At 47.2% G+C, this 23760-nt stretch overlaps 1 protein-coding gene and 1 long non-coding RNA gene across 3 annotated transcripts in view; one reads left to right on the top strand and one right to left on the bottom strand.

The window, feature by feature from the left end:
- The window catches only part of LOC138287439 (uncharacterized), a 73350-nt gene extending 62906 nt beyond the window's left edge, over nt 1-10444 (bottom strand). The window contains exon 1 of the long non-coding RNA XR_011202215.1: nt 10299-10444. This is a non-coding gene — a long non-coding RNA (uncharacterized lncRNA). The remainder of the gene's footprint in view (nt 1-10298) is intronic.
- The window catches only part of PNLDC1 (PARN like ribonuclease domain containing exonuclease 1), a 258698-nt gene that overhangs the window by 68251 nt on the left and 166687 nt on the right, over nt 1-23760 (top strand). For both annotated transcript variants that reach the window (XM_069227860.1, XM_069227862.1), the window contains exon 6: nt 6125-6213. In XM_069227860.1, the coding sequence (XP_069083961.1) occupies nt 6125-6213 (89 nt within the window). The remainder of the gene's footprint in view (nt 1-6124; nt 6214-23760) is intronic.

The following is a 23760-nucleotide window of genomic DNA, read 5'->3' on the forward strand; positions in this document are numbered from 1 at the left end:
AGGAGGAAGAGAGCACCACCAAATTTAGGCCACATTTGGAGACTGCGCACTGACAAAAGGCTTCTCTCTGCCTGTGGGGAATTTACACAATGCCCCTGCTCTAGTTTGTGGTGAACTACTCCCCCTCACAGCGTTGGATATCATGAGAAGCATCTCTGAGAAGAGGCTGTGCAGAGCCCCTGCCCTGAGTGCGCACCCTAGAAGATGTCCTCTGGCGCCCCCTAGGGGCAGAAGTGTGAAGGTCGACTCTTTTAATTAAAAAAAAACAAAAAAAAACACACTGCTGCGTCACTTTCTAAAGCCTACATATCTGCACTCTGTTCTGCCAGTTAACAAGCTTTGGCAAAGCCAATAGGTTCCACCTCTTTGCCAGTGCTTTATTCCCTCTTTTCACCTCAATTCGTAGCAGAAGCTCGCAGGGTCGCCTACACATTCCTTCAGTAAACCACTTGCAGAGCTGCAAATGCTGACATATTTGCTGCAAAAACCTGCTTCTGAAGGCATCACCATCTCGGCCCGTGCGAGAGGTGATTGCTGGCTGCACGATATGGAAGTGCATGCTCCGGCTGAGGGGTGTGATATACATGTTTTTGTTCGGGTAGCAGCCCCTCGGCCATCTCTTTTACATCTCCTGTTTATGAAATATAGATTTACCAAATTGAACGTTCGGAGGCTAAATGGCAGAGGTGACCGTCTCCACAGACCTTCCTCGTGCGTGCACCTAAACACTTCACTGAGCAATCTGTCAACATGTCAGCAACACATGTTTTGTAAAAAGCTTCCAGTGAGTCTCATTACATGGGGAACTGTGGGGGCCTAGATCCACACCAAGAAGAGGAGACAAACTGGGTGGGGAGATTTCCTTTCCCTTCATGCAAAAGTGAAAGAAGAATTTGACAAAGGACAAAATTGACTGTGTTTAAGCTTCGTTCATTTAATCCTCCTCCCAGCACACCACTGTAAAATATCTGTTACAGTGAGAGGGAAATTGCTTCTCATTTATTAAAAGATGCTTTGATATTCTCTCGGCTGGATCATGGCGCCTTTACACACAAATACAAATGTGACTGCTTATTGTTTGCATCAAAGAAAATGTATTCCTGAATGCTTTTATTTGTTAAATTACAAATGCTCCTACGTGTTCAACTGTGTTAATTTTAAGGAACATTGACCCTGTCTTGCACCCCGCGGCTCCTTGCCTGCATCCCGTTAAGTACCCCACCCCACATTCCAGTGTGTAGTTCGGCAACCCCTGCAGGTGTTCTGTTCATTGCCCTCAGTCTGTCAGGCTACAGGGAAGAATCCTTGTGTCTCAGATACTGGACATCTGACCATGTGCCTAGTTTTGTACCTAATGAGCAGGTGGTGCATACAGGAGAACGGTGAAGATACTATCGGTTTACAAGCTGACATCAGTGGGATAAAGGTTCACATCCCAGTGGGGCTGCCTTGGTCTTGTATCCTACTAGGGTCGATTACAAATATATCCATAATTTAGGCCTAGCTAACATATTATTTCTGTTTGAACACTCTTGGTATGTTTGGGCGACCCTTCTAGTTTGTTTCTGTTCTGTAGGCGTCTAGTGTATTCTTTCCGCAAATCAGTGGCAAAATTTTAAAAAACAGGCCCAGCTCTCTCCGTGCTGCTGCATTGATCTTGCGCCTGTCTTCTCCTTGCTTTTCCCCTCATATTTTTTGTGCCCAGTCCTTGCTTTATTTTTTTGCTTTCATTGCTTCCCCCCACCGCCTCCATTTTTTGGTGGTCCTTTTTGCTCCGCCCTTGTTTTTACTGCTTTCTCTTTGCTTTTACCCTCGTTTTTGTGTGCCTTCTCCTTGCTTTGCATTTGCAGTAAAATTATTGATCTGAAAAGTGTGCATGGCGGGGGCGCTAGTTATAGTTAACTTAGTTTACAAGTGGTAGATAGTTGAAATAACTCTAACAGCTGAATTTCTATTCTTTTGTGCGTGTAAATTCTGATCCTAACTACAACTTCTCGTTAACCTTTGTTTTTGTAAGTGAATTTCTAAGTTTTTTTTAAAATGCCGATCCGTATCTATAACATCTCTGAAACCTTTTGTTTTTTGAGTGAATATATATATATATATATATATATATATATATATATATATATGTTAGAAATGGGGTTTTTGGTTGGCAGTCAGGTTGCCCCCTGTCCAAGCAAGAACCCTCACTCTAGTCAGGGTAAGTCACACACAATCCAAAATCAGCCTGTGCCCACCCTCTGGTAGCTTGGCACAAGCAGTCAGGCTTAACTTAGAAGGCAATGTGTAAAGCATTTGTGCAATAAATCATACAACACCATAGTATAACACCACAAAAATACACCACACAGTGTTTAGAAAAATATATAATATTTATCTGGGTATCTTCAGGTCAAAATGATCAAAGTTGCAATATGAATTTGTAAAGATATCACTGAAAAGTGATATAAAGTGTCTTAAGTCTTTAGAAAGTAAACAAAGTCTCTTTTAAACACAAAGTACCTGGTTTCTGGTGGAAAATCTCCTCAGAGGGCCACAGGAGAAGAGGTACGTGGAAAACGGGTGTGTGCGTCGATTTCTCCTCAGCACACACGGACTTGCGTCGTTATTTTTCACGCGGGGAGTCGTGCGTCGTTTTCCGGCGCGCGGACAGTCTCTTTCTGTGGTTCGCGGGGAGTACCAGATGACCCGGGTCTGTGCGTGGATTTTCCTGCTTGTTTTCCGGCTGCGTGTCGTTTGGCGGGGCTGCGCGTCGAAGTTTCGATCTCACGGCAGGCGTCGCGTTGATTTCTCCTGGGGAGTCGGGCGCCGTTGTCCTTGCGAGGCCGTGCGTCAAAGTTTCGGTCATCCCGAAGGCGTCGCGTCGATCAGCGTCGGTGTGCGGCGTTTTTCTTGCCGCGGAACAAGCTGTGCATCGAAAATTTCGGCGCACGGAGCGTCCAAGAGGAAGAGAGAAGTCTTTTTGGTCCTGAGACTTCAGAGAACAGGAGGCAAGCTCTATCCAAGCCCTTGGAGAGCACATTTACAGCCAGACAAGAGTTCAGCAAGGCAGCAGGCCAACACCAAGGCAGCAGTCCTTTGTAGAAAAGCAGACAGGTGAGTCCTTTGAGCAGCCAGGCAGTTCTTCTTGGCAGGATGTAGTTTCTGGTTCAGGTTTCTTCTCCAGCAAGTGTCTGATGAGGTAGGGCAGAGGCCCTGTTTTATACCCAAATGTGCCTTTGAAGTGGGGGGAGACTTCAAAGAGTGGCTAAGAAGTGCACCAGGTCCCCTTTCAGTTCAATCCTGTCTGCCAGGGTCCCAGTAGGGGGTGTGGCAGTCCTTTGTGTGAGAGCAGGCCCTCCACCCTCCCAGCCCAGGAAGACCCATTCAAAATGCAGATGTATGCAAGTGAGGCTGAGTACCCTGTGTTTGGGGTGTGTCTGAGTGAATGCACAAGGAGCTGTCAACCAAGCCCAGCCAGACGTGGATTGTAAGGCACAGAAGGATTTAAGTGCAAAGAAATGCTCACTTTCTAAAAGTGGCATTTCTAGAATAGTAATATTAAATCCGACTTCACCAGTCAGCAGGATTTTGTATTACCATTCTGGCCATACTAAATATGACCTTCCTGCTCCTTTCAGATCAGCAGCTGCCTCTTCAACAGTGTATGAGGGCAGCCCCAATGTTAGCCTATGAAGGGAGCAGGCCTCACAGTAGTGTAAAAATGATTTTAGGAGTTTTACACTACCAGGACATATACCCAGGTACATGTCCTGCCTTTTACCTACACAGCACCCTGCTCTAGGGGTTACCTAGGGCACACATTAAGGGTGACTTATATGTAGAAAAAGGGGAGTTCTAGGCTTGGCAAGTACTTTTAAATGCCAAGTCGAGGTGGCAGTGAAACTGCACACACAGGCCTTGCAATGGCAGGCCTGAGACAAGGAAAAGGGGCTACTTAAGTGGGTGGCACAAGCAGTGCTGCTGGCCCACTAGTAGCATTTAATTTACCAGCCCTATGCACATAAAGTGCACCTTACTAGGGACTTATAAGTAAATTAATAGTCCAATCAGGTATGATTCAAGGTTACCATGTTTTAAGGGAGAGAGCATATGCACTTTAGCACTGGTTAGCAGTGGTAAAGTGCGCAGAGTCTAAAAACCAGCAAAAATGAGGTCAGAAAAAGAAAAGGAGGAAGGCAAAAAGTTTGGGGATGACCCTGTCAAAAAGCCAGGTCCAACAATATATATATCCTGATAGATATAAAACCTGATATATGAACAATGCAAAAACAAATGGTTTTAAAGTACACTTGAAGCATGCTTTAAAATAATTTGTTTTTGAGTTGTTTATTTAGAAACTCTGCAGGAAACAACGTTGGCATCAGGTCCAAAGCAACAAAACCAGCTCCCCTTTCTGTCAGCCCACCAAAACACCCTGTAGCCAGTCTGGCCCTGCCAATGTTTTGTACAAAAGAATCCTCTAAAAAGGAGCTTTTAGGCTACCTAATACTTACCATCATCACTCTAATTTCCTTGCTTCACATTGGTCATTGCGTGTCTGGGTTTGATTTCCTCCTCATGTTTGTTACTTCGATGGAGCATGGACCAAGTATTGATTAACTACTGATGACTTTACTAGTGTCCCTTCGCTATTTGCCCTCTGATTGAAGTGGTTCTTTTTTGTTCTGTTGATTTCACTTGTCCCTCTCTCCATCCTTCCACATTATTGCTTGTCCTGTCCCTCAACCTCTCTGTTGCTTAACCGTTTGTTACTGCCAAGTCTGTCATACGATGTGTCATGGCGCATACAGGGACCATATAGAAAGGCTCTCATATACCTAGAAGACGTCATGGAGTTGAGTAATAAACATAATCCTTGGTAGGTTTGCATTGGGATGTGGCCACTTTCCTTTAAAAAACAGCCACAGTTTTCTTGTAGTATGAATGGATTGCAAGCATTGCAGCAGAAAACATCCACTTGCCAGGATAAAATGCATCAACTTCAAAGCTGCACACTTCTTAAATGTGGTTGATGGCCACAGTTAAGCTAGGCTTACCTTTTGTTTACACATTGCCTCGTCCATACCATACCATATCATTACAGGGCATACCATACTGTACAACATAAATAAAAAATAAAAAATGACAACGCCAATAGGTCTTGCGTAGGGGAGACCTATTGGCTTTCCCAGTGCTTGTTTGATATGATCAGGATAGGATTGTGATCTGAGGAAAAAAATCTACAATAGCCAATCAAAGGTTATGTGCCAGAAATAGACTTTCTTGTGCATTGACGCCTCTGTGTAGTGGGCTACCTCCTGAGTAGGACAGGTACATAATGGTTCTGCTGGGTTATTCCATTGAGCTGGTAATGACATGATTCTCAGTCTTCTCACTCATGCGGCTCGGAGAACTGACCAAAAAGTTCAAATATGCCAGGGCTGTTCGTTGTTCCATGTTGGTACTCAATGTGCCGTAGACCATGGTGATAATGAGATTGGTGCAGATGCTTGGACTGTTGTAGTGCCAGTATTCTAGGGTTACTGATCTCATAGATTCAGATCTCGGGCATTAGAGATGTCCATTAGGTTTTGAACAGTGTCATGCATCCAGTGTCTATGTAGCCCCAGGTATGAAAAAACATTGGCATGCAATGGGTCGCTGTCATGGAATGAAGTTTTCCGATCACAGTCTCAATTAAACGTGCAGAAAGACAGGCTGTGTCGTTTGTCCTCAACATTCCATAAGCTACATTTTCATTATCTGTACAAATACAAGCTAAACACATTGACATGTCTGTATGTCCTCTCAGTCCAAAGCATAAATTATTTTCTGTTTTTCATTTGCTGCTAGTCTTGTACCCTCTTCTTGCTCCCTTTTCTTTCCTGTGCTCGGTCTTTTTTCTTTCTTTACTTCTCTCCCTTTCTTGCTGAATTTGTGGACCTGTTCACTTCCTCTGCATTTCCCCTGCTCACCTGGGCCAGCATCTTTATGCTTTTTCTCAAATTCGTCTAGTTTTAATTTTTTTACTTCTTCCCCACCCAGTTCAGCCCTAGCTTGCATTTCTGTTGTGTCTTTAACGCTGCTTCCCTCTGATGCATTTTACTGACAGCCCATGTTTTCTTTGCCCTTTCACTAGTTCTTGAAGGAAGGCATCCCGTATATGAACCAGGAGCAGGAAAAGCGGTTTCTTCAGGACTATCGAGAAGGAAACTGGCGGGTACGCAGGTTAGCAGTGAGTAGTAGTGAACACTGAAGACAAATTAAACCCCTTGTACCTTAGTGTGTTGACAGGAGTGTTGACCATAAGTGAAGCAGTGACAGTAATGTTGTTGCTTGTGGGCATTGATCTTTGTGGGCTCTATGTTCTGCTTCCTTTAATTGGAAACAATTTGTTGTGTGCAAGTATTTTTCTAGCATACCATCCGTAGTTGCATAGTTTATGTGTGTTTTAACTGTAAACAAGTATTGGCAAAGCCAATAGGTCTTGCCTGTGCTAGAGCTATTGGCTTTGCCAATCTCTTTTAGACATGTTGTACACCAGTGTGGCTGCTGTTCAGCATGGCTAAAAGTTAGTGGAGTGTCATAAAGTGGAATAGCGAAGAGTGGAGTAGAGTGTTGTACAGTGGTGTGGTAGAGAGTGTTGCGTATTGGAGTGGCATAGTGTGGAGTCACGTAGAGTAGCATACACTGGAGTGGCTTAGAGTAAAGTGGACTGGTGTAGAGTGCATTGGTGTATGGTATTGCAGAGTACAGTAGTGTAGAGTGCAGTGGTATTGAATTCAGCGGCTTACAATGGTGTGTCGGCAGAGGTGAGTTTCCTCAGAGTGGAATGGCGTAGAGTGGTGCAGAGTGGAGTGATGCAGAGGGAAGTGGCGCACAGTTGAGCAATGCAGAGGGAAGTGGCGCATGAGAGTCGAGTGGCATTGAGTCAGTGGCGTAAAGTGGTGTAAAGTAGCATAGAATGGTGCAGAGTACAGTATAGTGCCATACAATGCAGTGGCATAGAGTGGAGTCGTACTGAGTAGAGCAGCGTAGAGTTCAGTGGTGGAAAGTGCAGTGTTGCAGAATATAGTGTCCGAGTGCAGAGTGGAGAAGAGTGGTATACAGAGCAGTGGCGTAGAGTACAGTGCTGGAAAATAGAGCACAGTTGTGGAGAGTGAACTGGCATAGGTTGAAGTGGTTAAGAGTAGTGTGGCATAGAGTGGAGTGGTACAGATTGGAGAAGAGTGACGTAGAGTGCAGTGGCATAGGGTAGATTGTTTCAGAATAGAGTGAACTTGCATAGATTGCAGTTGTGCAGAGTAGATTAGAGTGGCGTACAGTGGATTGGCGTAGAGTGCAGGGGCATAGAGTTGACTGTTACATCATTGCCGTAGAGTGTATTGGCATAAAGTGCAGTGGCATAGAGTGCAGTGTTGCAGAATGTCATAGAATACAGCAGCATAGAGTGTAGTTGTGCAGAGTAGATTGGTTTGGCCTAGACTGGATTGCTGTACAATGCAGTGGCAAAAAGTCCAGTGGTGTAGAGTAGTGTGGCAAAGAGTGCATTTGCATAGAGTAGAGTGGTAAAGGGTGGGGTAGGGGGGCTTAGTGTGAAGTGGGGGTAGAGTACAGTGGCATGATACGTTGCAGAGTAGAGTCCAGTGGTGTGGAGTAGTGTGGCAAGGAGTGCATTCACATAGAGTAGAGTGGTATAAGGTAGGGTAGGGAAGCTTAGTGTGAAGTAGGGTAGAGTACAGTGGCATGATGTGTTGCAGAGTGGAGTGCAGTGGTGTGGAGTAGGGCAGAGGAGAGCAGGTGGAGTAGAGTGAAGTGTTCATGGTGTGGTAGTACAGTGCCATCATAGATAGTACATTTTCAATTAAAATGGCCATTACTTTTGAACAAGGTTTACTAATAAAACTATACAGTGCACAGACGAAAATGTGTGGAAATTGCATCACCAAGTTCAATGATTTGTTTTGATCATATTAAAGTATTATTTTCTGAAATACTCGCACAGTTAATTTAAATGTTGTCGTGTGCTAGAAAAACACTCTTTCCTACCTCCACTATCCAGCAAGATTGTCACATAAACCCTCTCATTTTGAAATCAGAGAAAGAAATGTAAACAAGTGACCTCGGAAGACAGCACCAGGCATTTGACCTCAGTCTTTGAATGCACAGCAAATGTGACGAGTTAAGAACAAGATTTACAGGTCTGTTTAAAGAAAAAGAGCACTGGGAAGGATACTGTAGATAATGTTTTGGCGAGAGAAGGACCGATCTCAACCTGGCCAGCCTAAAACAAATAAATCCAGCAAATTGAAAGCAAGAAAATGTGAATTACAAACCACAAAGTCAATATCAAAAAAGGGCAGAATGCATTCCGAGGATAGCTTTCCGAAGTTCCTAAGCTGCATGCTAAAGAGGGAATTTACGACTCATTTTATCTAGTTCAAGGAAAAGAGAGTGAAGCCTTATCCATCCAGTGTAAAGTTGTTAGGAAAATGGGTTTAATGTTAATTTCTGTGGAAAAAAGCATGCCCATTTTCAGCACCAGCTAGCACTTAGCATGAAAGATTGCTAGTTTGAAAAATCTAGGCCTGGGTGTAGATATGGGAAAATTGAGCTACGGGTAGGCCAGTAAGTGGGGGGTCTACACAAGACTTCGATAACGTAGTAATACTTTGCAAACCCAGTTTACCCGGTCTGTTATTAAACATCGCTTTTTTGTGCCAAAGCTTGTACACAGCCATTCACAAACAATGTGTACGTGGATTGCAGGCAAAAATACCGTTTATCACATTAAAACATCTTGCGTTGGATTTACCAGGGCTTGGACAAAAGTAGCCCAAAATGTTTGCCTTTTTTTATATACTGTATTTCAGAGGTAACAAATTGAATATGGCGAACAGTATGATGAGCTAGCGCTTACTTAAACTTGCTCCTGCATACAAGTGGGCGCAGCATAGTTGTCGGACATGACGAGGCTCAAAAATTTCAGAAAATCTTCAGAGAGCACAGTGTAGAAAAGAAACAAGACTCCACCTGTTCCTGATGGATAGCCCTTCTACAGATGGACATGCCAACCAGGGTACCTCGTCAAGCCACCTGTGAACAAATCTTGGCAATCAAGAAAACAGACAGGCTAATTGAATTCACAGAGCCATTACTGTTTCTCTCTTGAGAACATGTGCTTCAGCTGGCACACCAAACTCATAATAAAACAAGCATTGTCCGCCAGCCTTTTGGCTCTTCCAATGCTTGCTTTCTTCTGTCATGGTTTTGGTTGTGTAAGCTGCTGGGTTCTCATCAATTTCAGAAAAGAAACTTGCTAAAGACCACAATATTTTTGGTCTCTGAGAAGCATCTTAAGATAGTGGTGCCTGGCACTGAAGGGAATTACTTTGTGCGTGGATGTGGTTCTTGTGAAAGGACATCATGCCTTAACTCACAGTGAAGTCAGCCAATGCTTTAAGGGGGTTGACTCACTGCACCATCATGCTGCAGTGGGTGAAATTAAAATGTGAATGACACAACAGCAGACTAATGGATGAGGTCTGGTTTAAAACCCCTATAACTATCTATCTCATTCACATAATTGCAGTAAAACCTACATTTCTTGAATATCACCAGACTTTGTTTTCTTTTTGTTTTTCATTCTTTTTTTTCCAGTCGGTCTGGCATTCACTACCAGTCTCCTGCCTTTGCTAATGTCATAGGAAGCAGAAGCAAAGCGCGAATTACACAGCAGACCAATGAAAGAAGAGAGATGGCTGCATACCTATAGTTTTATTAAAATCAAAACGTTTTGGCCTATGCCAGACCTAAAGATCACACAGTAGGAATGATTGAGGTAGTTGTAAAGCGCAGAAACAGTTGCCCAAGGGAAGCAAGGTGCTACAATTGATAGTAAAGAATAACAAGCATTTGCAATGCAATGGGTCTCGCGTTAGCGAGTTAGAGCTGTTTGTGTTGTAAATGATGATGAGAACCTCACATTTGGGACCTTATACATATTTTGCCATGCAGAACATTAAAGCTTTATCAGAAATAAACTTTTATTGTGCATTCCTTCATACACTTGGCATTAGATTGTAATGGTCTGAACAGCCCCTACAGAGCACCACAGTAAAAATAGCATTTGGAAGAAACATGGTCATGTAACCATATATTCAGCCCCTAGAGGGCATAATTGCATAAAAAAGAATGATAAAGAACATTGAAGTGATTCGCAGGAGTGCCTGCGAAACAAATTGTAGAGGCAGAGGGGACGAAGGCTTAACGGCAGAAAACAAACACCTCATAATAAAAATCATTAAAATCACCTTTTAACACCTGAAGCCAGTGCACTGGACAATAAAGACCCCGTCCTATTTCTGCAGATTGTTGACGGACATGCCTCACTGCCATGTTCGGACCGCCTTGACATCCAAGAATAGACGAAGATGGGCGCCTTAGCGAGTATGCATTGGCGTACTTCTATCTAGAGGTAATGATTGCAGTGACCGCATCAGCTCTCAAATGTGAGGGAGCAAAAGGGAGGTATTTTCTTCAGCATTCTAATGTGAAAGAAACAGGGAGTGGCCACTGCATTGATTAATGTTGCTAAGGTAAGGTATTTCAAGTCGAAAGCCAAGCTTTAACCTCTGACTTGTCTGGGCGCGGCTCCAAACGTGCAGGGCCAGAGAATCGCTAACCGAGGAAATCTTTGGCCTGACAGCAGAACTTAGGTTTTAAAACAATTAAATCCAGGGTTGTTTTGAGGATGGAAGAGGGCGGTACTTGTTTTAATTCTGTTTATTTATTCCTAGGTTACTTTTAGGTGGGTTTGCCCATCTTCTGTTGCACATGTTTTAAATCATGATAGAAGCAATTTGAAACCTGTAAACATTAAATCTTAGGAAGTTGTAATTTATTGATCACAGGATGGCTGAAAGACACCCGGCCACTGTTTTCGGATTTCAGAGAAAGGCTTATTATTCGATATCGGGATATAATGATTATAATCCGCATTGGAGAGTACTTTTAATCTAAATGTTTTTTCTGATGTTAGCTAAGGACTGGATGTAAATATTGAATACGAGGTCTCTGTGGAACACCGCAGGTCAAGGACAATCATTTACATCGATACTGAGGAAGAATGAAAGACTGATTTCTTCCCGAGAGGAGGGAGAAAAACCAAGATCTTTCTGTCCAGACGAGCCCTCCTCCTCAATCAGCCTAACTAATATGGATTAGTAAACGTATCAAAGGCAGCTGAAGCATAATGAGGGAGGAAGAGAATGCCTTCATTCAAGTCTAATCTTAGATCGTTCTAAATAGCGAACATGGGTCTCTGTCCCCAGACCTGACCTAAAACCATTTGCTTAGGCCCTGTAAAAAAAAAACAACCTGTAAACTTCACACTTGAATAGCGCACTACTCACCCGTTAGGCTCTCAAGGCGCTGTACGCATACCGCCGTGGAACCCCTCCTGGCTTTTCCCTGTGAGGCGCCCACTCCTGGGCACTCCCAGGGTGAAGCCAGGCATCCAAGCGCTGTCGGGGCCGTTGTGGAGATTAAGCAAGCTATTGCCCAGAGTTACAGAGTGGGACCCATTAATTAGATTAGGCACCGAGGCGAGAATTATCTGGTCCAAGTGAATTGAACCCTGGTCCCGGGCCAGATCGCTGCATCAGAGTCTGCCACTCTAACCATTGTGCACTCATTACAACCCTGGCGGTCGGTGATAAAGCGGCGGTAATATCGCCAACAGTCCGGCGGTAATAAATATGAAATTATGACCACGGCGGAAACCGCTCAGACAGCCAGCCACTTTAACACACCGACCGCCAGGGCGAAATCAACAGGCACCACGGCGGTAACAGCCAACAGCCAATGTTCTGCCCACAGTAATATGACACACCTATCTACCACCTTTTCCGAGATGGTACCAACGACATCAAAAGCCTGGCAGAAACAGAACACAGAAGGGAAACAAATCACCTCTGGAGACTCGGGGAAGAACCACGCCGCCATGGAGCCCGAGCTGCATGCGTTCCCCATGCTTTTCTACCTTCTGCTCCATTACGAACACCAACGCCGGCGAAGACCACGGTGAGTTCTGCTGCATAGCACATGGGGGGGAGGAAAAAGAGAGTGACACACACACGCAACACACACCCTATCCCCATACACACAAGCAGATGCAGCAACATAACATATGTACCCCATACCCCTCAGGAATAATGCAAGGACAACATCAATAGATTACAGTGAGTGTAATAAGATAAAATAGTAGAAATATGTGCATTAAAATCAAAAAGTATATACATATTTACAAATGTAGGGACACTGCCCAGTCCTCAATGTCCGTGGGCCAAGGGCCACATCACATAGTCCAAGGCCCCACCTTACCCCTGCAACAACACCGGGAGAACACTGTAGGGGCACCAGGTCGAAAAAAAGACAGGCACCTCCGGGAGACAGGGAGTGGGGGTGGGGGGGCACCTCAGCCGGAAGATGGTACGCCACTGGTCCTGGAGGGGGCAACATGCCCTGTGCTTGGTCCTGGGGAGTGCAAGGCCATAGACTCTCAAGTGGGTGATTCACCCACTGCTTGGTCCTGGGGAGTGCAAGGCCACAGTCTCTCAAGTGGGTGATTTGCCCACTGCTTGGTCCTGGGGAGTGCAAGGCCACAGTCTCTCAAGTGGGTGATATCCACTGGTTCTGGAGGGGGCATTGTGCCCAGTGAGCTTCATCCTGGGAAGGATGCGGTGAGTGGATGGCTTCTTCACTGGTTCTGGAGGGGGCATTGTGCCCAGTGAGCTTCATCCTGGGAAGGATAGGGTGGTGGATGGCGTCTCCACTGGTTCAGGATGAGGCATTGTGAGCTTCATCCTGGGAAGGATGGGGTGAGTGGATGGCTTCTCCACTGGTTCTGGAGGGGGCATTGTGCCCTGTGATGCAGATCTTGGGGGGAGTGCAAGGTCACAGTCTCTCACCTGGGTGTCAGGCCCACAGGATTTGCTGGTGCCAGGCCGCACAACAGCCCATGGACGCAGGACTACACACTGTATGCCGGCGGTGACGACTGCTCAGTTGTGACAGTGGTGGTGCTGCTGGTGGAGCTGGCAGTGGTGGGGGAGGCTCCAGCCCATCGCCTGCAGCCTCGGACGGCTGCCCACTGGTGCTGCTGATGGCGGTGCTAGTGGCGGCGCTGGTGGCGGTGCTAGCAGTGGTGGGGGGAGGCTCCAGCCCATCCCCTGGCCTGACGTGAGGGATGGGGGGAGAGGGCTAGGAAAAGCTTCTTAGGGACATTAGGGCGGGAAGAGGAAGATGGTTTGGAAGTGGAGGAAGAAGGAGTGGTTGTAGGAGTTGTCAGTCTGCTGTGTTTGAGTGCAGGTGCATGGGCTGGATGCTGTTGTGAGGTGGATGGCTGTTGGGTGTCTGGGTGCCTGCGTTTGTGTACTTTGGGAGGAGAGGGCACAGACACAGTGGGAGACGACACAGGGGATGTGTGAATGGAAGTGGGGGTGGTGACTGCCAGTGAGGGGCATGTGCTGTTAGGTGTGCTGGTGATGGGGGTAGTGGATAAGGATGTAGTGCATGCAGGTGTGAGTGTAGATGCAGCTTGGAGGGAGGGTGAGGACGAGGGGGAGGGGGACACTGTGGAGGCAGTTGATGTTGGTATGTCATCATCTGGATGGTGTTTGTGTGAGTGTCTGTGGGATGAAGTGTGGTGCTTGTGTTTGCCATGTCCACTCTTGTGTGTTGTCCTGGGTGGATGCTCGTCTGCCTGTGTGCTTGGGATAGGTTGGGGTTGAGGGGAATGGGATTGGGTAGAGGAAGTTGGAGGGGGGAGGCTAGAAACAGGGACCATGGCTGCCATCAGAAAGGAGGCCAGAGCCTCTATGTTGGGCCGCCATGCCAGTGTGAATTTCCTCCAGGAATGCATTTGTCTGTTGCAATTGGGCTGCCAGCCCCTGGATGGCTTTCACAATGGTTGACTGCCCAACAGAGATGGATCGCAGGAGGTCAATAGTCTCCTCACTCAGGGCACCAGGGCTAACTTGGGCCTGGGGCAAAGGAGAGGCCCACCCTCCTGGGTGAACGGGCACGGGAAATTCGCTGAGGGACTGCTGGGAGGGCGGTGCTGGTACGGGGGGTGGCGACATTACCTGTAACTGGGGGGGGGGCACAGAGGTGTCCGCCACCACCAGGGAGCTTCCACCGGAGGAGGTATCCGTGTCCGGACTGTCCCCTCCAGTCTCCGCTGTGCTGCTCCCCTCGCCCTCTGTCCCACTGGTGCCCTCACCGTCGGTGGATTCGGCATTCTGGGTCCTGTGGGATGCAGCTCCCTCCGTCGACGGTGCTTGTGGTCCTCCGCCAGATGATGCTAATGCACATCAGGACAGGGTGACAAAACAAAAAGGGAGGGGAAAAGACAAAGGATACACTTGGTCAATGGGGCAACAACACTACTGTTGGCATACACGACACACACAAGCAACAGCCCTTCACACTAGGCAATGCACTACCAGTCAAAATGCTAGTCACCAGGCCATGGATAAGGAGGACACCTAATGTCAGCATACCCGAGACCCACAGACCCCTGCCCAGTATGGATGCCTACTAGCTTGGTTGGAGGAATTTTACATCAGAACCTGCCCGACATGGAACCTACTCTGCAATGTCAGGCCTGGCCTAAGGGCATGCACAGGCCCACATCCCCCACCCGGATACCACCCCACCAGGTGCAAGTTGTATATTGGGGCACTGTACTCACCCCCTTGTGGCTGCTGTGATGTCCCCAAGTGCCCATCCAGCTCCGGATAGGCCACCGCCAGTATGCAGGCCATCAGGGGGGTCAGGGTTCGACTGGCACCCCTACCTCATTGGGAGACCATCTTCCGTGTCCAGGGTCTCAGGTCCTCCCACCGTTTCCTACCGTGGGTGCTCTGCCTGCCGTAGACCCCCAGGGTCCGCACGTCCTTGGCGATGGCATGCCATGTACCCCAGTGTTAACCAATGACGAGTTGCACAGCGGTTTTCGACCGCCTCTCGCAACGGCGCACAACGTCAGCGAAATTACCTCATTTCCACCTGTCCCTTCAAACAGGACAGGCGGACGCCATTTCAGGGGGTGGTGCAGGCAATGGCTCCCAACTGCGTCACAGTACACATATGCACCATTTGGACCTCTCCAACAAAATACTGTTACAATCACAACATGCATTGAAGTGTAGTGGTTGGAAATAAGAGATATTGACCAGCTGCTCACCATTTTGCCCCATAGATTGCAACCACTGTGGATGAATAGGAGATGGAGACATACCCCTGTGTACAGACCCCTGGTGGACTTGCCAACAATGGAGGACAGGCACATTATCCTCACCTATAGACTGGACAGGGCCACAATCACAGAGCTGTGTGCCCCATTTGAGCCTGACCTAATCTCTGCTATCCGTAATCCTACTGGGATCCCCCCTCTTGTGCAAGTGCTATCAGTGCTCCATTTCCTGGCAACTGGCTCCTTCCAAGTGACAGTGGGCTTTTCAGCAGGATGTCTCAGCCCTTGTTCTTAATAGTGCTGACCAGAGTGTTGTCTGCCCTGATTAAACACATGCGCAGCTGCATCGTTTTCCCCCAGGTGGAGGATTTGGCCACAGTGAAAGCTGATTTCTATGCAATGGGACATAGCCCCAACATTATTGGGGCAATTGATGGCACACATATTGCATTTGCGCCCCATTCCCCCCCCCCCTGCCGAAATGAACAGGTGTTCAGAAATCGGAAGAGCTTTCACTCCATGAATGTGCAGATGGTGTGCCTGGCGGACCAGTACATCTCCCACGTCAATGCAAAATATCCTGGGTCTGTGCATGATGCCTTTATCCTGAGGAATAGCAGCATCCCATATGTGATGGCTCAATGCAAGAGGCACAGGGTGTGGCTAATAGGTGAGCCCTGGTTCCCACCCAGTATATGTTGGTGTATGGGTATGGTGTGTGCAGGTAAGACAGTGCAACTTCACATTTAATTGACAGTTTGGTGTTTAATATTGTCACTGGCAGGCTGATTTTCCCACTTCTATGGCCACTCACTGTACCCTTTGGCATCTCTATTTGCATTTATTTGTGCCCCACTATCATTCCTGGTGTGTTGACTGCAGCCAACTACAGGTCATGCCTATGTATACATTACTGTTAAGTTGATTTTTCAATGTTTAAACCTTGTTAAACAAATACATACTTAAATCATTTGACATACTCCATACTTGTATTTTTTTCAAAGGGTGTTTATTTAAGTATTAAGAAGTAGAGGGGAATGTGCAATGGGCTGGGGTGATGGTGGAGGAAAGTCCTGGTTAGAGTCCAGTCTATTTGTATCACAGGTGCATTGTCCAAGGGGGCATAGGAAGGGGAGCAATGGCAGTTCAAGGTGGACAGGGTGACTGAGTGGGACACAAGGGTGACAATCAGTACAGTCTTATTTCCTGGCAGGGGTCTTGGCAATAGTCTCTGGCTTCTGCCTGGATCGCAGGGAACGTTTGCAGGGTGGTTCTCCTTCTGCAGGGGGAGAGGTGCTGTTGGCCTCTTGGTCCTGTGGTGGGGCCTCCTATCCACTAGCGGCAACGGAGGTGGAGAGCTGTTCATCGGTTTGGCTAGTGGCAGGGGCCCGGTGGGGTGCCACTGCCTCCCTTATAGTGTTGGCCATGTCTGCCAGCCCCGCTGCAATGGTGACCAGGGTGGTGTTGATGTCCTTCAAGTCCTCCCTGGTCCCCAGATACTGTCCCTCCTGCAGCCGCATGTTCTCCTGCAACTTATCCAGTATCTGGCCCTGCGTATCCTGGGAATGTTGGTATGCTCCCAGGATTGCGGTGAGTGCCTTCTGGAGAGTGGGTTCCCTGGGCCTGTCCTCCCAGCATCCCTGTAGTCATGTGCCTCTGTCCCTGACCCAAGGTCCCTGATCGTCCTGTGTTTGTGGTGTGGCCTGGGGTCCCTGTAGTGGTGGACACACTGCTGATTGACGTGTCCTGGGGACAGAGGTATGGGACCGCTGGGTGGGTGATGTAGTGGTGTTTCCTGAGGGGAGGAGGCTCTATGGTGGTGTGAGAGTGTGCCTGAGTAACCGACTGTCCGGAGATCCCTGATTGGCCAGGTTGATCATCCAGATCCAGGCGAGCAGAGCTGCTGTCATCACTGTGGGCCTCTCCTGGGCGGGGGCTGGATGTTGCTGCCACCTCTTCTCCGGTGACATTGGGTGGGGGACCTGTGGGGATGTAAATGCAGTGTTATTGTTTCTGCATGTGACATCATGTGCATGGGTGTGTTGCCCTCTATGGTTGTTGTTGCCCTGGCAGATTTGCCTTTGTGTAAGTTGCTATTTGGTGGGCTGGCTGATTCTCTCCAGTGTGCATGCAGTGGTGATAGGTGTCCATTCAGGTCTGTGAGGGGTGTCCATGCATTGGTGTTACATGCAGGGCTTGGTATTTGGGATGAGTGGGTTGTGAGGGTGGGTTATGTGGGAGTTGGTGATGTGATGGGAGTGAGGGTAAGGGTGTGGGTTTGTGACGGCATGCAGTTAGAAGGTGTGATAGTGATATGGATTTGACTTACTAGAGTTCAGTCCTCCTCCTACTCCTGCTAGGCCCTCAGGATGCATGATTGCCAAGACTTGCTCCTCCCACGTTGTTAGTTGTAGGGGAGGAGGTGGGGGTCCACTGCCAGTCCTCTGTACAGCCAGTTGGTGTCTTGCTGCTGTGGAATGCACCTTCCCCCGTAGGTCGTTCCACCTCTTCCTGATCTCATCCCTTGTTCTTGGGTGCTGTCCCACGGCGTTGCCCCTGTCCACGATTCTCCAGCATAGCTCCATCTTCCTAGCAATGAATGTCTGCTGCACCTGTGATCCAAATAGCTGTGGCTCTACCCAGATGATTTCCTCCACCATGACCCTTAGCTCCTCCTCAGAGAATCTGGGGTGTCGTCGTGGTGCCATGGGTGTAGTGTGAGTGGTGTGGTGAGGGTGTGTGGGGTGTTGTGTTGGGGTGTGTGATGTAAGGTTCCTGGATGGTGTATAGGTGATGATATGTGGCCCTGGTTGTGCGGGTGCTCTTGCAGTATCTCTCTCTGGTGGCAATTCTTTCTAGTCGTAAAGGGTTGTGGGTGATGTGGGTGTGTGTTTTATAGTGGTGTGGGTGTGGTGCGTGTATGTGTGTCAGGTGTGTAGTTTGAATTGTCCAATGTGGTGTAGTTTTGTTTGAGTGTGTGTATTTTGAGCGCGGCGGTATGTCCCACCAATGGTTTACCGCCATTGAATGTCCGCTGCGGTGATTTGTGGGTCATAATGTGATTGGCGTAGTTCTGTTGGCGTAACGGTGTGGGTTTGGATACCGCCAGTTTATCACTGACCTTTGGGCTGGCAGACTTGTGTGTCTGGCTGTATAGTGACGGATTGGTATGTGTGTGTCATAATATGGTTGGCGGTTATCCGCCACGGCGGTGTTATGTTGGCGGCAGTCGGCATGGTGGGATTTACTGCCAATGTCATAATGAGGGCCTTAATATCTAACAGCTGTAGCTCTTTCACATGACCCAAAAGTGAGCGAGAAAATGGATACTGCAAGTAAAAGGGAATTTACCTATAATTTGCTTTGGTTCTGGGGTCTAATTTGGGCTTTGTCAGAAGAGGCTTTATTTCCCCATGAGGAACAGTGCCACAAAAGAAAGAAAGGAAGAATAGAGGTAATTGCAGGGATGGTAAATAATGATAGAACTTATGGTCTTGACCTGAAAGACGCCATTTAGGGACATGATTTCAGTGTAGAGAACATGGTGTAAATTTCTATTTCTGAGATTTGATGAAGAGTCCTTAAGGTGGTCAGTCTAAGAGAGAGGGAATGTAAATCCACCTGACCAAGGTAGATGATGACCTCTAATGCATGAAGAGTCTATCATGTATGTTCTTAATCATCTTACAGAAGAAAGTAGCCCTGCTGTTAGAAAATAATTGTGTGTGAGACATGGTTGATATCATTCTGTCTGGGATGGGAAGTTCTAAGACAACCTGAAATAAAACTTGTGCTCAGTTAGTGGTGAGAGTGGTGTTACATAGTCAACATCTCTAGAGCCCAACTCGAGACTAGAGGTGTGGGATTTGTCAGTATATCAACGTTGCCTCATTTTTATTCATTGAGAAAGGCAAAACGGACCCAGAAATATAACATGTCTTTCTCTCAGTCAGACACACGCTCTCACGAACACACCCATCTCTGCTCCTAATGTGAGGCAGACCTACACACTCAGGTATACTTTCACTATAGTGTATGATGTCAACCAAAAAGCTATTCTTCTCGCAAAAGGTTTGAGTAAGTCTCTGTTGGAAAACAACGCCCCTTCCGTGCTCACTTTACGTGTCTGTTTCATCAAAAAATGTCCCCACCTTCTTAGAGAACAGCTAGCAGGAACCCTGACAGTCGATCATGTTAGTCCTGCAAGGACACAGAAAGACAAAGGGTGGTGTGGCACCATTGCAGGTCACTGACTTTCTACTATTAAGAACTATTGTGCTCTAGAAAGGGTCTTATGGCCAGTATGTTAGATGCTTTTCAATGAAGCTTCCTTAAATTGTAATTAAAATTGAGAGACTTGAACTCCAAATTTATTATTAGTAATTTTATTTCCAAATCTATAAACTATTGGAATTGCGTTCTTGTGAGCCAGTAAACCTCACAACATTGTAACTGACTTAAGTGGTTGAGGAATTGTACTCCGCTATATATTACACCATACACACTCCCAAAGAACCCAGCATAGGACTAGACTTTGGTGATCTTTTGCAGTTGATGTCCTCCAGTGTATAGACTACTGCTACAGCCTCGTTGTTGGCCCACTTCTGATTTTTTTGTTCTTGTTTTTTTTGTTTTAGAAACTATTCTTATCCTATCAAGTAGCATCCATTGTGGATAATACACCTTTAAGGGATTACTAAGATTTTGCAGACGTTCTCCGTGAGCAAGGTTTGCCACCTCTCCCGTGGTTCAATTGTCAGATTGATCCTGAACCTTGGTCTAGAATCCCGTGTATTATGTATGGATAAGTTAATAGGCAATGGGCTTAGTCACCATTCTAAATCACCAGCATCGTCACTGTTCTTCATATCCAAAAATGGCAGGGCACAATGGCTGTGTATTGATATATGGATCAAGTGACTTTTAAAAATTACTACCCATTGCCTCATATTTCCACCATGCTAGACTGGGTGAGAACATCAAACATTTTACAAAATTGGATTTCTGAGGTGCCTAGCACCTGGTGAGGGTTTACAAAGGTGACAAATGGAAGATGGCCTTTGGGAACAATTTTGGCTTGTTCAAATACTAGGTGATGACTTTGAGCTGTTTAATGTCCCAGCAATATGCCTTTCAACATTTTGTTAAAAGTGTCCTTTTTGAGTTAGTCAATGTATTTGGAGAGGTGTACATCAACAACATTGTAATTTTAACTGCAAATCTGTCCAAATACATTATTCATGTTAGTAAAGTTGTGCTAGCATTTCATATTAATTGATTATTTCTAAAGCTTGAGAAATACTATTCCATGTTGAGTCAATGCTGCTGTTAAGATTTAAGTTTTATATGATAGGTCTAACCATGGACCCATAGAAGGTTCAGGCAGTTTTGCAGTAGCCCACCCCAACAGCCAACAGCAGCTGCTAAGTTTAATTGGCTTTGCCAATTGTTATCAAAGATTTATTACAGAATTTTCACTATTAGTATCTTCTATTACATTTTAGCTTCAGAAGGGACAGGTTTTTCAATTGGCTTCAGAAGCTGATCAAACCTTTTGTCAACTAAAGGAATGTTTTACTTGTGCTCCAATCCTGTTACATCCTGAAACTTCAGCTATTTTATTTACAAACAGATGCTTCAACTGTAGCCTTGGGAGCTATTTTATCTATGCATCATAGAGATTGTGGACAACTGCATTATGTACCGTTCTTTTCTCACACGTTTTCTGATGCTGAATAGAACTACTTGCAGTGAAGGCAGCCTTTCATGAATGGAGACGTTGCTTGAAGGGAGCCAAACATCTGGTCACTGTGCACACCAACCACCAAAAATTTCAGTTTCTGAAATCGGCCAAAGCTCTAACTCTTAGGCAGTTATGCTGATTTTTACTTTCTGATGACTATTCTTTTGTAAGAACTTTTAGATTCAGACAAAAATGTGAAAATCCAGACATTTTGTTTCGCCTTTCACAGGTAGGGAAAGAAAAGGAGAGATAACGTCTTGTGACAATTTGAGTTGGGAATTGTATATCATGACAATACCTACACAGTCCCTACAACAACAAGCTTTTTCCTGGTGGCCTGATTCTCCCTTGTCAGGACATAAGGGCAACTTAAAAATGTATGATCTCCTAAGACAAGAGTTTTGTTGAGAGTTCATGAGAAAATGTGCATTTTTTACCAGTATGTACTTACAGTTAGGATCTAATTCCCATAGACAGAGGCCCTCATTAAGAGTTTGGCGGTGGAGATGGCGGTCGGCCTGCCGCAGGCCTAGGAGGCATAGACCGTGATATTACGAGTACTGGGAAGGCACCTGCAGAACAGTCAAGTTTCCGTCCGGACCGCCATTGTTGACGGACCTCTTCAGACCGGCGGTCAGACACCCACCTACTATATTACGAGGTTGCACACCGCCAGGACTTCCGGGGCGGTCTAACTGCTGAGAAAACCATGACGGAAACAAACAACATAAAAGGAACCACCCACCTTCTGGAACACAAGCATGTCCATAGGCACCATGGCACGCAAATGTTTCCAATGCTCCTCCTGGCCATCGACATCCAGGACCAGTGACTCCGACATAGACACCAACCGTAAGTAGCCCAGCCTAGCACACACTGGAGGGAAGGACATTAGTAACACACAAATGCACAAACGCACAGTCACCATACATACATGTGCAAGGAAAGCCAGGACAAGCAATGTAGCACCAACACCAATGGTGCTGTTGTAGAAAAAAATAATGGAAATATCAAATATGTTATGACAATAACTATATACAAAATGCCACAAGGGCCACTGCATCAGTGTCCAAATGCCACAGGCACACTGGGCATGTGAGGACTGCCCAACTTGACTCCTGACTGCAATGTGCAGACCTCCTCAGTGCAGTGGCATCAAAGGGGCATGCAGGCACCTCAGGGATATGGTGAGGGGGAGATGAGGGTTTGTATGGGGGGGCCTTCCTCTTCTCATTAGGCCTTCCCCCTTACTGTCCTGCTTTTGGGAGGACTCCTTAGCCTTGCCCCTCTTTTCTGCCTTCCTAGGTGGGACAGCAGTGGAAGCCACCACAGCAAGGGATCCAGATGAAGTGCTGCCAGGGATGGAGGTGTGAGGGGCAGGTGTGCCTGTCCGCCTCAGGACCCAGCCCTGAGGAGGACAGGGAGGTGGAAGGCTGGGGTCTCGGAGGCTAGCAGGGCATTTGGGGGGAACAGGGACTGGACAAGGAGATGGGACCAGGGAAAACTCATGCAGGAATCTTTTCTTAGGTGCAACGGGTAGGTCATGGGTAAAGCATTTGGGAGTGGAGGGAGAGAGGATGGTTGACAGGTGTGTACGTGGATGAGGTTTTGGTGCTGGTGCGTGCGTGTATTATATATGTGCTGGGTGTGTGTTGGGTGGATGAGTGTGGGGGTAAAGGTGTACTGGGAGGAGGAGTGAAGGAGACACAGGGAGATGGCAGGGGGGATGTGTGAGTGAATGTTTGGGTGGTATGTACAGGTAGGCTGGATGTGCTGCATGTGGTTGTATTGACTGTTGTGGTGCGTGTGGATGTGGTGTATGGGGTGCATGTATGGGGGTCTGCTGTTGTGGTGACGGTGGCATTGATGTCACATGTGGCAGGACCTAGGACTGATGATGTGGTGTCTGCAGCTGTGAGTGGCGATGTGTCTGTGAGGGGGAAGGAGGTGGGGGAGTCAGGGTAGGTAGTGGATGTTGTGTGTGCATCTGAATGGTGGGTGGGTGGGGACATGGCGTTGATGGCGTTTGTGGTGCATGTGATTGTCCTTGGGCTCTGGGTCTGTTGGAGGGGATGCATGCTGGCATGAAAGTGTGCTTTGGATGGGAAATGGGAGAGGGATGTGGGAATGGGAACAGGTAGTTGGAGGTGGGACAGAAGAAGGAACACTGGCTGCAGTCAATGCGGAGACCAGAGCCTGAAACGATCTCTGAAGAGCAGACAGGGCACAGTGAGTACCTTCCAGGAACGCATTTGACTGTTGCATCTGGGATGCCAGTCTCTGGATGGCATTCACAATGGTTGTCTGCCCAACCGAGATGGTCCTCAGGAGGTCAATAGCCTCCTCATTGTGGGCTGCAGGGCTGACTGGGGCAGGGGCAGAGGTGCCTGGGGTGAAGGAGATGCCCACCCTCCTGAGTGAGCGGGCACAGGCAACTGTGTGGAGAGCTACAGGGAGGGTGGTGCTGGTAAGTGGTGTGGCGGACAAGGATGGTCCAGGGATAGGGCATGAAGGTTCCGCTACCACCAGGGAGTCACCACCGGAGAAAGAATGAGTTGATGGTGTAGATGTTCCTGTCTCCCCCGTAGTGCTCCACTTGCCCTCCGTCCCACTGGTCCCCTCAGCTCCGCTGGTATCAGCCTCCTTGGTCCCGTGGGATGCAGCTTCCCCACTTGCCGGTGCCCCTTCTCCCACGCTAGATGATGCTGTTGCACACAAAGACAGAGGATTAGAGGGAGGAAGGGTGGGACAGTGAGAAACAGGGTGGGAGAAA

The sequence above is a fragment of the Pleurodeles waltl genome, chromosome 4_1, assembly GCF_031143425.1.
Source record: "Pleurodeles waltl isolate 20211129_DDA chromosome 4_1, aPleWal1.hap1.20221129, whole genome shotgun sequence".
In the NCBI taxonomy this organism is placed as follows: domain Eukaryota; kingdom Metazoa; phylum Chordata; class Amphibia; order Caudata; family Salamandridae; genus Pleurodeles; species Pleurodeles waltl.